At 36.3% G+C, this 14,542-nt stretch overlaps 1 protein-coding gene across 16 annotated transcripts in view; it reads right to left on the reverse strand.

Moving 5' to 3' along the window:
* EIF4G3 (eukaryotic translation initiation factor 4 gamma 3) overlaps positions 1 to 14,542 on the reverse strand; it is a 315,623-nt gene that overhangs the window by 58,023 nt on the left and 243,058 nt on the right. For 13 of the 16 annotated variants that reach the window (XM_069479452.1, XM_069479456.1, XM_069479454.1 and 10 more), the window contains 3 exons: positions 14,093 to 14,212; positions 5,512 to 5,682; positions 4,253 to 4,450 (listed from right to left, as the gene is read on the reverse strand). In XM_069479452.1, the coding sequence (XP_069335553.1) occupies positions 4,253 to 4,450; positions 5,512 to 5,682; positions 14,093 to 14,212 (489 nt within the window). Of the gene's footprint in view, positions 1 to 4,252; positions 4,451 to 5,511; positions 5,683 to 13,599; positions 13,711 to 14,092; positions 14,213 to 14,542 lie in introns of all 16 variants that reach the window. The other 3 variants (XM_069479450.1, XM_069479449.1, XM_069479443.1) reach the window with 1 other exon arrangement.

Here is a 14,542-nt window from a genome sequence, read left to right on the forward strand (position 1 = left end):
CTCTTTAGTTATTACTTTTTAAAATTCTATCATCTTTCTTCCTAAGACTCCAACTAGAATAAAGTTAGATCTACTTACAGAATCCTCTCCACCTGTTACCATCCTTTTTGTATTTTTCATCTCTTAATTTCTCTGTGCTTCATTCTGGACATTTTCTATGGACCTATCTTGTAGTTTATAATTGTTCTCTTTAGCTATGTCAGATATCCTGTTAAACCCATCCATCAAATTCTTAATTTTATTATAAAATTCAGTTCTAAAATTTCTACTTGGTTCTTTGATATACTTTCTAGTTCATTGTTGAAGTTTACAATCTCATCTTTATTACCCTGAACAAAATAAGTACAGTCATTTAAAATCCATGCCTGATAAAGTATCTGGAGCCCTTGTGGGACACTGGTATGTTTGTTGCTGGTTCTCATTCATGTCTTTTTTCCTTGTGTGCCTAATATTATTTCCAGTTGTGTGCTGAACATTTTATTAGAAAAACTGTTTGCAGAAATATTAAATAATTTAAGGACTATTATGTGAGTCTTTAAATTTTTGCTTGCTTCTTGCAGGTATCTATGGGGGCACTAACAATTTCAAATAAATATGATCCAAACTCAAGGGCTGAGATGATTTGATGTAATGCTACAGTCCCTGTGACAGCAGGTCAATTTCTGGCTCACCTTTATTCTAAGGTGAGCATTCTAAGCATTCAGTCCTTTGGGATCTCAACCTAAAATACAGGAGGATACACTATAGCTGCTTCTGTCACTTCTTTAGGCAGGCCTTGGTCCCAAATTTTAACCTCCCTGGCCCAGCAAGTCTATGAAAAATGAGTTGTTCAAGACCTAAACATTGAAACAGGGATGTTTCATCAAATGTCTCACCCTCTTCTTTGAATTTCTACTTTTTCTAGGATTTTAGACTTAGTAATTAATTTCTCAGTATTGTTTAGCTCTCTGATACCTTCAAGATTTCCCATCATCCCCTAAACCAAAAACCAGCTTAAGACACTGAAATTATAGGAAACAAGCATAAAAGGCCAGTGGGTGGTGCTAAACGCAGCATTAAGTGGCCCTTAACATATGCAGGTTGCCTGGGAGGCCACGCCTATGGAGACTGGCGGGAAGGAGAGAGATGCTGGGGGCTGGAGATAGGGGGATACTGGAGCCCTTCTGCCTTTCCTGGGGCTGGGGTAATTTTTAGTGATGGGCTTACTGATTCTCTCCTCGCCTCTGGATAGATGCCTTCAAGATTTTAAAAAATGTTGTGACCAGTTTTCCTAATTGTTCTCCATGGAAGGGTGGCCTGAATTATCTAACTTGTCATTACCAGAAGCCCTAATACTTATCCTTGTATACTTATGCTTAATTTCACTTCCTTCTCTTCCTTATGTCGAGTTTGATGTTTATTATTCCCAATTGGTGTAATTTTATTATATATGTATTTAGTTAATAATTTTATCTTGCATATTTGAGGTTGACTCATGCGAATAGAATTAGTACTACTTCATTAATTTTTTTCTTTTTTTAAAGAGACAGGGTCTCGCTCTGTTTTCCAGGCTGGAGTGCAGTGGTACAACCATAGCTCACTGCAGTCTTGAACTCCTGAGATCAAGCAATCCTCCTGCTTCAGCCTCCTGAGTGGCTAGGACAACAGGTGTGCTCTACCACACCTGGCTAATTTTTTTTTCTTTCTTTTAGAGATGGAGTCTCACTATGTTACCCAGGCTGGTCTTGACTTCCTAGCCCCAACTGATCCTCCTGCCTCAGCTTCCCAACTAGCTTGGTTTACAGGTGTGAGCCACCACGCCCCACTCCTACTCATTAATTTTAATTGTTGCTATGTATATATATTATTATTCAAATCCATTAATCAAAAAAGTATAGTATACTCTTATTGCCCTATTTAGGCAGCCTATTTGAATTGTTTGCTATTATTCACTATTAAAACCAACATAAAAATAAATATTCTTATATATGATTCCTTGTGCAAATCTGGGAATTTCTCTGAGGTATGAACCAAGATGTGAAATTGCTATCATCCATTTACTCTCCAAAGTAGTTGTATTCATATTTGTGAACATTTAAAATGGTATTTTTTTTTCAATCTGGAGTGAATTGTATAGGATTTGTGATTGATCTTTTCTTGGTTTATCACTTTCCTAATAATGAATAAGGATAAATATCTTAAGTTTATTGGCCAATGGATTTTCACTTCTATGAACTGCCTACTTTTTAATTAGGCTAGTTTTCCCTATTATTGATTTGCTTCTTTTTCCCCAATTCTGGATTCTATTATAATATTTTATCAGTTATATGCACTCCAAACAGATTCTCCCAAGCTGTGGTTTCATCTTTATATTGATTTATTTATGGGTATCTTTTGCTGAACCAAAACTTGTAAATTTTAACAGTCAAATTTAATACTTTTTCCTTTATGTTTTGAATCTTGCTAAAGAAATCTTTCCCCATTCAGAAAGACAGTCTCCTCAATTTTCTTCTATAAGTTTAGCTTTTCATACTTAGAAGCACAATACTCCTACAATTGATGTTTGTATTTGGTTGTATTAGGAACCCATGATTCGGGCCGGGCGCGGTGGCTCACGCCTGTAATCCTAGCACTCTGGGAGGCCGAGGTGGGCGGATTGTTTGAGCTCAGGAGTTCGAGACCAGCCTGAGCAAGAGCGAGACCCCATCTCTACTAAAAAAATAGAAAGAAATTATATGGACAGCTAAAAATATATAGAAAAAATTAGCCGGGCATGGTGGTGCATGCCTGTAGTCCCAGCTACTCGGGAGGCTGAGACAGGAGGATCGCTTGAGCCCAGGAGTTTGAGGTTGCTGTGAGCTAGGCTGACGCCACGGCACTCACTCTAGCCTGGGCAACAGAGTGAGACTCTGTTTCAAAAAAAAAGAAAAAAAAAAAGGAACCCATGATTCTATTCTCATTGCTGCCATTTTATTTCAGGCTGTCAATATCTCAAAAGTAAATCAGCTACGGTGTTACAAGTCAGGAAAGTGGTTACCTTTAAGGAACAGTAAAGTGTACTGACCAGGGTATAAGGTGTGTTCCCTCTGCTGATACACACTGAGCTGTAGATTAACGATTTCTACACTTTTCTGTAAGCATGCTGCAGTGGTAGGCTGAAGCTGCTTCATACTGGTTTGTGAGACTTGAACATACCTGGAATACGTTTTTTCTTCTCTATACTTGTACTCCCCATCATCCCAGGTCTAACTCAAACTCTACTTGCTTCATAAACGTTTTGTTACTCCCCCACCAACATAGTGATTGCTTTTTATTTCAACATATTTTTTGGTCTAAACGATCCATTCAGGGATCACCATACTGCTACACCACAAAATACCTTTTAAGTGACTTTTTTCTTAAAATGCTTTTTCAAGACGGATTTTGAGTTCCTTAAAGACAGAGAACTTTTCCAAGCCCCCAAAGACTTACCTACCTTTGAAACAGGTACTCAAAAATATAGGTAGAATGACAGAATTTTGCATTTTCATGGCTTGTTTCTAAAAAGCGAGGCACGATGACAATGAATTGTCAAAGTTAAGAAGAAACTCAAATGTTAAAGGGACACACATTTCTGACACAAGTACCTTGGTAACAGTAATAGGAAGAGAAAACACAGATGGTACATGGCAGTTTTATGATTGCAGAATAGAGCAGGACAATGAACACTAATCAGAAGTTCTTTGGTCTCCCACTCTGTCTTGCCCTAGATTTGACAGGCTGTGGAGATTAAATGGCTGCGGACAATGTAAAGAGAGAGAAATCTCATAGTTTCTATGAGATGAAATTATTAGTTTTGAAACCTTCTGGACCACATGACAACTATCCTTTCATTTTCACAAAGGTTAGAATCATAACCAACATATTTTTTAATTTCAAATTTAATTAAATGTGAAATAAGCATTTGCTTTATTTCTATAGCATGACATCTTAGGAAAAATTGGTTGCCCACAATAATTTCAAATTACTAATTTAAACCTTACTCATTCTTCCTCACGTTGGATGAGACCATCTCATGCCCATTTCAGTATAGTCTCCATATCCCCTTCCAGCGTTGAGTATATACTTTAATAAAACAAGATTCTCTTTATACAATGAGGATATTATATCAGTAAGTGCTAAAAATATATTCTCCCCTTTACGTTGCCCCAATAACAATTCTGGGAAGAATGTGTAGTGAGGGGAGAATATACCTCTTGAAGATTTCTGGTTTTACTCCTTCCTCTCTTCTTACCGTTACTAGACATCGACACATGTTTGCGTAAGCCACAGAGAAACTGGGTTCATCAATAGCCTTCTCAAAGACCAGGTCAATGACTCCTTTCAGCCTCTCCTCTGTGTCAACAGTAAGTCCTGACACTTGCTTCATCAGCTGGTTGAACATCTGTGGTGTCAATTTATTTAAGATACTTCGAACTTTTCTAAAAAGTTCCTAAAGGGCCACAAAAAACAAAAGAGCATTGAAATAGCTGTGACAATATAGTGCTTTCTGTAAGGATTAACTTTTTTGGTAATTTATAAGTTCAACTTTTCAAATTATTAACAAAAGCTGTGAACTAGAAATAAACTCATCTATTTTAATAAATAGTCAAAAATTACAATACTTTCTTTTCACTACTGATGGAAATTCTAGGAACTAAGTATATTCACACTTCGCTGGTGGGAATATCATCTGTACATTTCTAAGGGCAATTTGACAATGTGTATCAAAGCTTCAAAACTGTGGATGTGCTCTCTAAACCAGTAATTATTTACTTCTAGAAATTTATTTAGGGATAGTTAAAAAGATTTTAGCTATGATAAGTTCCATCGTAACACCTCACAGTAAATAACTTCAGTGCAAAAAATAGGAATTTGCCTGAATTATGGCATAAATTATGGTATGGAATACTAGGCAGAAGTCTTTTAAAACAGTGTTGTAAAAACACCAAACAAGTTAGGAATAGAAAGGACCTTTCCCAACTAGAAAAAGAGAATCTACAACCCTACTTAATGGTGAAAGGCTAAATGCTTTCCCCTAAGATGGAGAACAAGGCAAAAACATTTATTCTCACTATTTCTATTTATTCCAAGAGACTCCAAAACAAAATGGATTTCTAAATTCTAGCTTATTAGAAATGAAGGAGATATAAAGCAATGTATTTACTAATTAGATTAGCACAGGAGAAAGACTCAATCACTGAGGATCTAAAAATGCATTTTAAAGAAATGAAATATTAATTTGAGCCTGAATGATAAGTCTATGACATATGAACCCTCGAAACAGGGCGGCTATTCTGAAAAGGCACACAGATGGCAATTTCAAGAGAATATGGTAGTAGGTTGTCTGGCAATGGTGATGGCTTTTACAACAATGCTTTTAATAAGAAAAAATACATAAAAAGCCTTAAATTGATACCTTTACATATATTAATAAGGCAAAACAAGTTAAGCCAAATTTTTAAAATATCATTATAATTCCAAAACAATGTTAGGATATGCTTCTGTTTTCACCTGGGTTTTAATGTTTTCAGGATCTTCAGCTTGGCTGTCTCGTTTTTGGCTAGGTTTCCAGGCATTCTCTGCCTTTTTCAGGTGTACATCTTCTTTTACAGAAACTGTGATGATCTTTCTGGGTTCTCTTCTTTGACCAGGTTGAGATCTCCGTGGTCCAACATTCAACAACTAGGACAAGAATATTATATCTATTCAGAGTACTTACAACTTGTCTCTGCTGTGCTGTGCAAGTCAAGCTTGATGATCACCCCAAACACTTCTAGATGCAAAGACTGGGTATTAGGCATTCAAGTTAAATGTGATCTTTTGGGGGTAGGTGGGATTAAGAAAAATAACCACAGAATACTATCAAGATAAGGTTCTCCACCACTACAATTTTTGATCCTGAGGTCCTAAATGAGATAAAAAATCACTTTGTTTGATAAAGCTGTTATTCCTAACAAGAAAGACTACACCTAACTGAAGTTCTACATTTTACTAGTTGTATGACTATGGACTGGTCACCGGAATGATTACAAAAATTCACAGAGAATAATCATCAAAGTTACAAATCTGCTTCAAAAATTGAGTTTCTATGCTTCCAGGATAAAATGCAAATATAATCTCATCACTAAAATTCTTGGCAGCATCAACTGAATTCAGCTGGACTGCATATCATAAAGAATCCCTCTCAAATTTCTGGGTCAGAAATACTAAAATAAGCCTATCAATATCATGAATTAGAGTCAAACTAAATTACTCTCTGAAAAAATGTCTTCTACCTGTTAGCTCTCTGTTCCTGCTGGATTCTAACTATACTCTTCAGTTAAAACCAATAAATGTTGGCATGTCATAGTGGCCACCAAATTAAGTATTGTTACTGCAAGAGATAATGGGGTAAGTTAAACGTTGCTTTTGTGTATCAAAATCCTCATAATACTTGTTACCTTAAATGCTTGGAAATCATTTTCTAAGATTAAACATCTGGGTAGATACTAAGTTCTGCTATCTCCTAGACCTTTTGCATGTTGACTACCATTACTTTTTCTTATATTCATTCTTTAAATGCTAAGCAAATACTGGCCATTAGATTTTTCTTTTTTTCCCCCCTCAGTTGTACTGAAGGACTAGCCATTAGATTCCAAGAGAGAAGAAAAAAAATCACACAATGCATACAGATGAAAATCACCTCTCACTTAATGTCTCAACAATGCCCTTTTGAATTCATATAAAGCTTCAGAGAAAGAAGTACAGACTCAAATGTCATGCATTATATAAAAAGACAGCTTCTAGGAGAGACATGGTCTGAGACATAAGCTGATAAGCTTAAAAGACTTTACACATCAATAATTGCAGAATTATTCCCTTAGCTTTAGCATTTGCCCCAATTAGAAATGGTAGTATCAAGAACACATCAGAAACAAAAGTTAGAATTTCTGGGAAACTCATACCAATCTTGTCAAATGCATCCAGCTAATGATACAGTAATGCTAGCATGATCTCTGACAATTTGGCAAACATGAAAAAAAAAGGTCAGATAAACCTAGAGGTATCAGGCATGGTATAACTGAAAGAAACTAAAGATCATCATCAGACCAGAAAAATACCAATAGGGAATAGCTGCTAAACCAGACAGTACTACTATAAGAACATTTATTTATAAGTGAAACTTTGATAAGGTAGCCCAGACCAAACAATTCTGTTAAGAAAATGTGGTAAGTAAGGTCCGGTTTTTATAACTCAGGTTATATTCTAGTGTAAACTTGTGTGGCTTGGCTTAATAATAACTTTTTCAATGCTTGGATTAAGCTCAAGTAAACAATTTTATCATAAAACATTTAATTTAATCCATGCATTGCACATAAAAATTTGTCTAGAACAAATATTTCTGGGTATAATAAAAGGAAATTATATCAAAATCACATAAGAGCCCATAGTATGCATATCTGGAGATAAAGTCAGAAAAAGTTCATTTCCAAAAACTACTGCAAACAACAAGGATTATGCCTTGAGATCTGAATGCGGAATGTGGCAGATAAAATTTATGCTGTATTCCTCTACCTGCCCCAAAGCAATTATATGTGAATTTCAAATGAGCGATACAGGGATTTGAGAAATATTACTAAATAAAGAACCACAATGCTTCAAAGCAAAAAAATTTTTTGAAAGGCTACCAAATTGTTAGTCCGACAAAATAGTTAAAATAATGACCCATGTGTAAAGTTCCAAAGACAAATTTAAAAATTATATTTGTATATCTCTGGATATAACTAGGATGAACACTTTTCACAAATATTTGAGTATTTTGAGTCCTCAATAGATTTACTATACTTATAAATCCTTAATATGCTCAATTAATCAGTCTCTAATGTTCTCATATTTACATTCTGGGAATGAATTCATTCTCTGGAACAACAATGCCTGGACAGTGGTGCAGGTGCAGTTAGTGAAGAAAAAAGGCATAGTAGAAGACAAAAGAAATGGACTCTAGAGTCCAAATCTGCTACTTATGAGCAAAGTTACTGTAAACCTCTTAACTTTGATGAGTTTAAGCTTTCTCATATTTCCATACCTGAAAAAGTTACTGAGAGGATCACAGGATACAAGCCATGTAATAGGACCTTAACAGCTAGGTAAGGTATCATCAATACCAACAAACCAAAAAAAAAAAAAGCTTTAAAAAAATTATATGAAGATTTAAACACATTTTGTTTCTTTTTGTGTGTAAAAGAATTAATATAAATCATCAAATTCACAGTATCCTTCAAAAGGAGCAAGATATTATGAATGGCTTATTTACTAAACACAAACAAAATCTAGGATCCTGTGCCAAGAGTAAAGGGGCATACAAGAAATGATGTCTGTTTTCTTTGCCTGAAAGACAGATAATCCTGATTAATGGCTAGAGGAGGAAATTTAAGATATACTATGCTCAAAGTCCACAATGTCAGAAGTAAAATGAAGTGTCAAAGTTTGGAGTTGATTAGTGAATCATAGTTTTTTTTAGGTGAACCTGAAGTTTAAATATTTTACCCAAGCTAATTTTTCATAAATGTGTTAAATTAAGAAATTATAACCATCTCTGTTTTACAATTTAGTATATATTGCTCCTTACTCAATTTCCTGGTGTTGTGTTTTGTTTTGTTTTGTTTTGAGACAGAGCCTTACTCCATTGCCCTGGGTAGAGTGCAGTGGCATCGTCGTAGCTCACTGCAGCTTCAAACTTCTGGGCTCAAGTGATCCTCCTGCCTCAGCCTCCCGAGTAGGGGTGGGACTACAGGAGCATGCCACGATGCATGGCTAAATTTTTCTATTTTTAGTAGAGATGGGGGTCTCACTTTTGCTAAGGCTGGTCTTAAACTTCTCAGTTCAAGTGATCTGCCGCCTTGGCCTACCAGAGGGTTAGGATTACAGGTCTGAGCCACTGCGTCCACCCACATTGCTCCTTTCTCATTCAGAGACTATAATTGCAAATTCTTCTGCTTACCTGGATAATAAAAAAAAACGGAACCAATGTTCACTAGCAATTTTTAAAGACTAAAGACAACCAAGTGTTGCTGTAAAGAGAAAAGGGAGAAGCTCAGGTGGGAAGATTGCTTGAGGATAGGTGTTTGAGGCCAGCCCGGGCAACATAGCAAGATCCTGTCTCTAAAAAAAATTTAAAAATTAGCCTATAGTCCTAGCTACTTATAAGGCTGAGGCAGAAGGACTGAATGAGCCCAGGAGTTGGAGGTTACAGTGAGCTATGATATTACCACTTTACTCCAGCCTGGGTGAGAGAGCAAGATGCTGTCTCTTAAACAGAGAGAGAGAGAGAGAGAGAGAAAGAGAGAGAGAAGGGAGAAATGGTACAAACTCATGCAACTTTTTTGATCTTAGGATTTTTATAATAAATCAGTTAATCTTAAAAGTTAGTTAAAAAGGATATGAATGACAATTTACAAGTCCAGGCCCACAACCCTTCTTAAGATATATCTTTTGGAGTACTTTTTGTGATGTCTGCAAATAGATCACTATTAGAATATCACCACATAAAGATATTCCATGTTCATGGAATGGAAGCATCAACATTGTTAAAATGTCCATATTACCCCAAAATATGTATAGATTCAATGCAATCCCCATCAAAATACCAATGACATTCTTCACAGAAATAGAAAAAATAATCCTAAAATTTATATGGAACCACAAAAGATCAAGAATAGTCAAATCCATCCTGAGCAAAAGGAACAAAACTGGAGGAATCACATTACCTGACTTCAAACTATACTGCAGAGCTTCAAACCAAAACAGCATGGTACTGGCATAAAAACAGACACATAGAACAATGGAGACTAGAGAACCCAGAAATAAATCCACACATCTATAGTGAATTTATCTCCGACAAAGATGCCAAGAACATACAGTGGGGAAAGGGTGGTCTCTTCAATAAATGGTGCTGGGAAAACCGGATATCCGCATGCAGAAGAATGAAACTAGACTATGATCTCTCGCCATATACAAAAACCAAATCAAAATGGATTAAAGACCTAAATCTAAGACCTGAAACTACTAAAAGGAAACACTGAGGAAATGCTTCAGGACACTGGTCTGGGCAAGGACTTCTTGAGCAATACCCTCAAAGCACAGGCAACCAAAGCAAAATTGGACAAAAGGGATCACATCAAGCTCAAAAGCTTCTGCACAGCAAAGGAAACAATCAAAAAGGTGAAGACACAGCCCACAGAATGGGAGAAAATATTTGCAAACTACCCATCTGACAAGGGATTAATAACTAGGATATATAAGGAGCTCCCAAAACTCAACAGGAAAAAAAATCAAATAATCTGATTAAAAAAATGGGTAAAGGGATCTGAGTAGACATTTCTCAAAAGAAGACATATGAATGGTCAACAGGTATATGAAAAAAAAACGCTCATTATTAGTCACCAGAGAAATACAAATTCAAACTGCAATGAGATATCATCGCGCCCTAGTTAAAATGGCTTTTATCAAAAAGATAGGCAATAATGAATCCTGGTGAGGTTGTGGAGAAAGGGGAACCCTCGTGTGCTGTTGGTGGGAATGCAAATTAGTGCAACCACTATGGAGAACAGTACGGAGGTTTCTTGAAAAACTAAAAAGACAACTACCACATGACCTAGCAATCCCAGTACTGGATATACACTAAAAGGAGGAAAAATCAGTATGTCAAAAGGATATCTGTACTCCCATGTTTATTGCAGCACTATTCACAATAGCCAAGATTTAAGAAATTCTAGTACGTACGCACAATAGAGTATTAGATAGCCACAAAAAAACAATGAAATCTTGTCATTTGCAACAACATGGATGGAACTGGAGAACATTATGTAAAATGAAATAAATGAAGCCCAGAAAGATAAATCTCACATGCTCTCACTCGCATGTGGGAGCTAAACATGAAAAATAATTGATCGCATGGAGACAGAGTAGCATGATGGTTACCAGAGGCTGGGACAGGTAGTGGGGAGGGAGGGATAAAGTGAGGATGGTTAATGGGTACAAAAATATAGCTAAATAGTTAGAATGAACAATATTGGATAGTACAACGAATCAACAATAAGTTGACGATAATCAATAATATGTTAGGGTATACTTTAAAATAACTAGAAGAGTGTAACTGGAATGTTCTTAACACAAAGAAATGATAAATGCCTGTAGTGACAGATATCCCATTTACCCTGATTTGATTAATTCCTACTGTATGCCTGTATCAAAATATCATAGGTACCCCATCAAGATATACAACTATTATTTACCCATTTTAATTAAAAATAAATAAATAAAAATCACCAAAAAATTTAAATATCACCACACCTGCCATGTAATTTGATTTTTTTTTTTTTTTTTGCAGACAGAGTCTTGCTCTTTTGCCCTGGCTAGAGTGCCATGGCGTCAACCTAGCTCACAGCAACCTCAAACTCCTGGGCTTAAGCGATCCTTCTGCCTCAGCCTCCCGACTAGCTGGGACTACCAGGCATGTGTCAGTATGCCTGGCTAATTTTTTCTATATATTTTTAGTTGTCCACCTAATTTCTTTCTATTTTGTTTTTTTAGTAGAGATAGGGTCTTGCTCCTGCTCAGGCTGGTCTCGAACTCCCGAGCTCAAACAATCTGCCCGCCTCAGCTTCCCAGAGTGCTAGGATTACAGCAGTGAGCCACCATGCCCAGCCGATTTTTTAAAATAACTAGAAAGATGTTATTTCCTGGGCATTTCCAATAGATGTGTACTTTACCATCCACTGAAGGACACTTACATTTGAAAACTAAATGTATCTTCATGACAATTTAAAACAATAGGTATACATTAATAATATGTTGTAACAAGTCTGTTGCAGAAAAGTTTATATCAGAAGTCATGGCTACTTGAGCCATACTATGGAGCATATCTCATAGATTTTAGTATCATTAGGTGGTAATTAATTATAAGCCAATTTGGACAAAGGGCAAAAGTGACTAGAGGTATGGAACCAGAAACAAGGATGAGTAGGGCTGCTGCCTTTTTCCAAACAATATTAAATTTTGTTCCCCTATATATGTCAGATATCTGTGTCCTATGACATTCCCATCTGTATCAACATCAATATGCCAAGGTAAACTGGGCAAATTAAGTGAAGAATGTTATCTAGGGGAGAGGCTAAGAAGAATAACTACTTGCATTAAAGGCTTAACATATCAATGTTACCCTGAGAGATCACAATTTCACTAGCTTTGGACACAAGACAAAGCTACTTAAAAAACGAAAATTAAATAATTAACCCTAACCTTCACAGAGACACTATAAAATCTAGATAATGTCTCATTTCCAGTCACTAGTTTAAACGCACCAGAATAATTCACTGATCTGATCAATATATGCAAGCATATAAATGAATGGACAAACACACGTTGTGATAAAGTTACTTTTAAAATTCATTTTCTATTTTCAATATTTTAAAAGAGATATAAGCTTATTCCCAACTCACAATATTTCCTTTTTGTCATAATTGTTAGCAAACAATGAATAGCAAGCTGGTAAGGGAAAGTGACAACATATACTGGAAGAGGAGTCATACCTTCTGTGAGTGACATATAAACAAAATTTAGCAATATGATAATAACCACAGATGCTGTTATCCAGAGAATGATCAAAATGGCATCAACATTATTTCAAATGTTTGACAAAACAAAGATATAAACCAAAATGAATATAATTTATATGTTTATACAAATATGAATTTAAACCATCAAAAAGGGAGATAGTGCTAGGAAAAAAGTAAAAAATGGTTTCTAGAAAACTGCTTTCTAAGACTTCCTGGTGAGGTAACTCAAGCTTTAGAAAAATTTTAATGTAATATTTAGAGAAAACAGGTAAGTGTTAAATTTCAAACCTGTGTGAGAACAGAGTATGTCACACAAAGGTCTGTAAGATGGTGATGCTCAATAAACAATATGCTTCAAAAATTAAAGAGGTTTTCTGTAGCTTTTTCAAAGCCTCCAATGCACCATAGGCATTCAAGTATTTTCAATCAGCATTTGACTGCACACAAATAATCAAATAATTTAAATATCTACAAAGTGAAACTTGTTTTCAGACAGTATAGTCTTATTTCAAAGCAGGTTTCAAAAGTTGCCATTCCAGAAATAAAAAGCTGATGGAGAAATAAAAAGTGTCACCTTACATAAAAATATTTTTACAAGCATAAAATAGTCTTAACAAGGTGATTTGCAAATGTACACTGAACCCCAAGCTCCTCCAGAACTTTAAAGTGCTCTCTACGCCATTCTAACTTGGAGAAACTAGGCATTCACATCACTGGCAACTTTCCCCCATGCTTTCTGTGAGTCTACAAAGCGTGGAGTAGGCAGAGCCTGCCGAATCCTGCACAGTGCAGTGCCCCAGCGTAACTCCTTTGGTGATGCCACTTCCACCGCTGAAGAGCCTGCCACTGGGGGTGTAATGGCAATCTGCAGTTTACCAATACTGCACTCTTTTGTACATGTCATTTTTTCATATTTTGACTTCACAAACTAGAGTAAATAAGAAGAGCAAAACAGAAAATATTATACACCGAAGACTATTGTTAAGAAAAGGGTTCAGCGCACCCCTCGGGGCAGGCTCTTCAGGGGTGGGTGCGACATCGCCAGTGGAGTGCAAGGTGGGGCTTTGCTCTGATCCAGAATTGGCAATCCATGCTTGCTCTGCACTTTGCAAATCTGTTGGAACAAAGACAAAGACATGACCATTAGCTGACCATCACCAGAGATCTCCAGTAAATCAGGACACCTCAAAACAAAACAGGAATCTTATCAAGGTTGGCTCTCTTTTTAAACCTATTTGCAAGTCACTGAAACGGAAAAAATACTTTTAAAAAAATGAGGACCAAATTAATGCAGATCAGCTTCTTTCAAGAAAAAACAACTCAAGTGTATTCATTATTTGCTTTAATATCAGTGTAGAAAGGATAGTTTTCGCCTCTTCTGCTGCTTCTTGATTAGAGGAATCAACAAATAAAAGTTGCTCTGTTGCCGATAGACAAGTTGTCATGGAGTCCATGACAGTTTCTAACTAATTGGGTTGTAGAGAACTTGCACTTACAGGTACACCTCTTCCACCAGGTGTCTGCCTTCCAAAATCTGCAAAGGCTGGAGTAAAGTCTGGTCCTCTAGGCAAAATCCGAGGATCCAGTGTTCTCATTGGTAATTTGGGTTGGTTGATCTGCATGGAAAAGCAAAGGAAAGCTTAACACCCATTCCAGAACATTCAGTGCTGCAAAGATAACAAAAACTTTGACTGAAAAGTCCTGTCAGCTGAAAGCAGGTATGTACTGGCTTCTGATCCAGTAGAGGTCCAAATCTGATCCATGGGAGCTTCTCCTGGGCTACCCTTAGAAGCCATTAGGACAACAATGGTTTTCTAGTACCCTGGGACTGAATTTCCAAGGGGAAGCTATACACAATGAGTAGATTGACTCACTAGATATTTAGGACCAGACCAATGGTAGGTACAAGACAAGCAATTTTGAGATACTCTGAACTAGAGCCAAAT

Source organism: Eulemur rufifrons, chromosome 8, assembly GCF_041146395.1.
Source record: "Eulemur rufifrons isolate Redbay chromosome 8, OSU_ERuf_1, whole genome shotgun sequence".
NCBI classification, from domain to species: domain Eukaryota; kingdom Metazoa; phylum Chordata; class Mammalia; order Primates; family Lemuridae; genus Eulemur; species Eulemur rufifrons.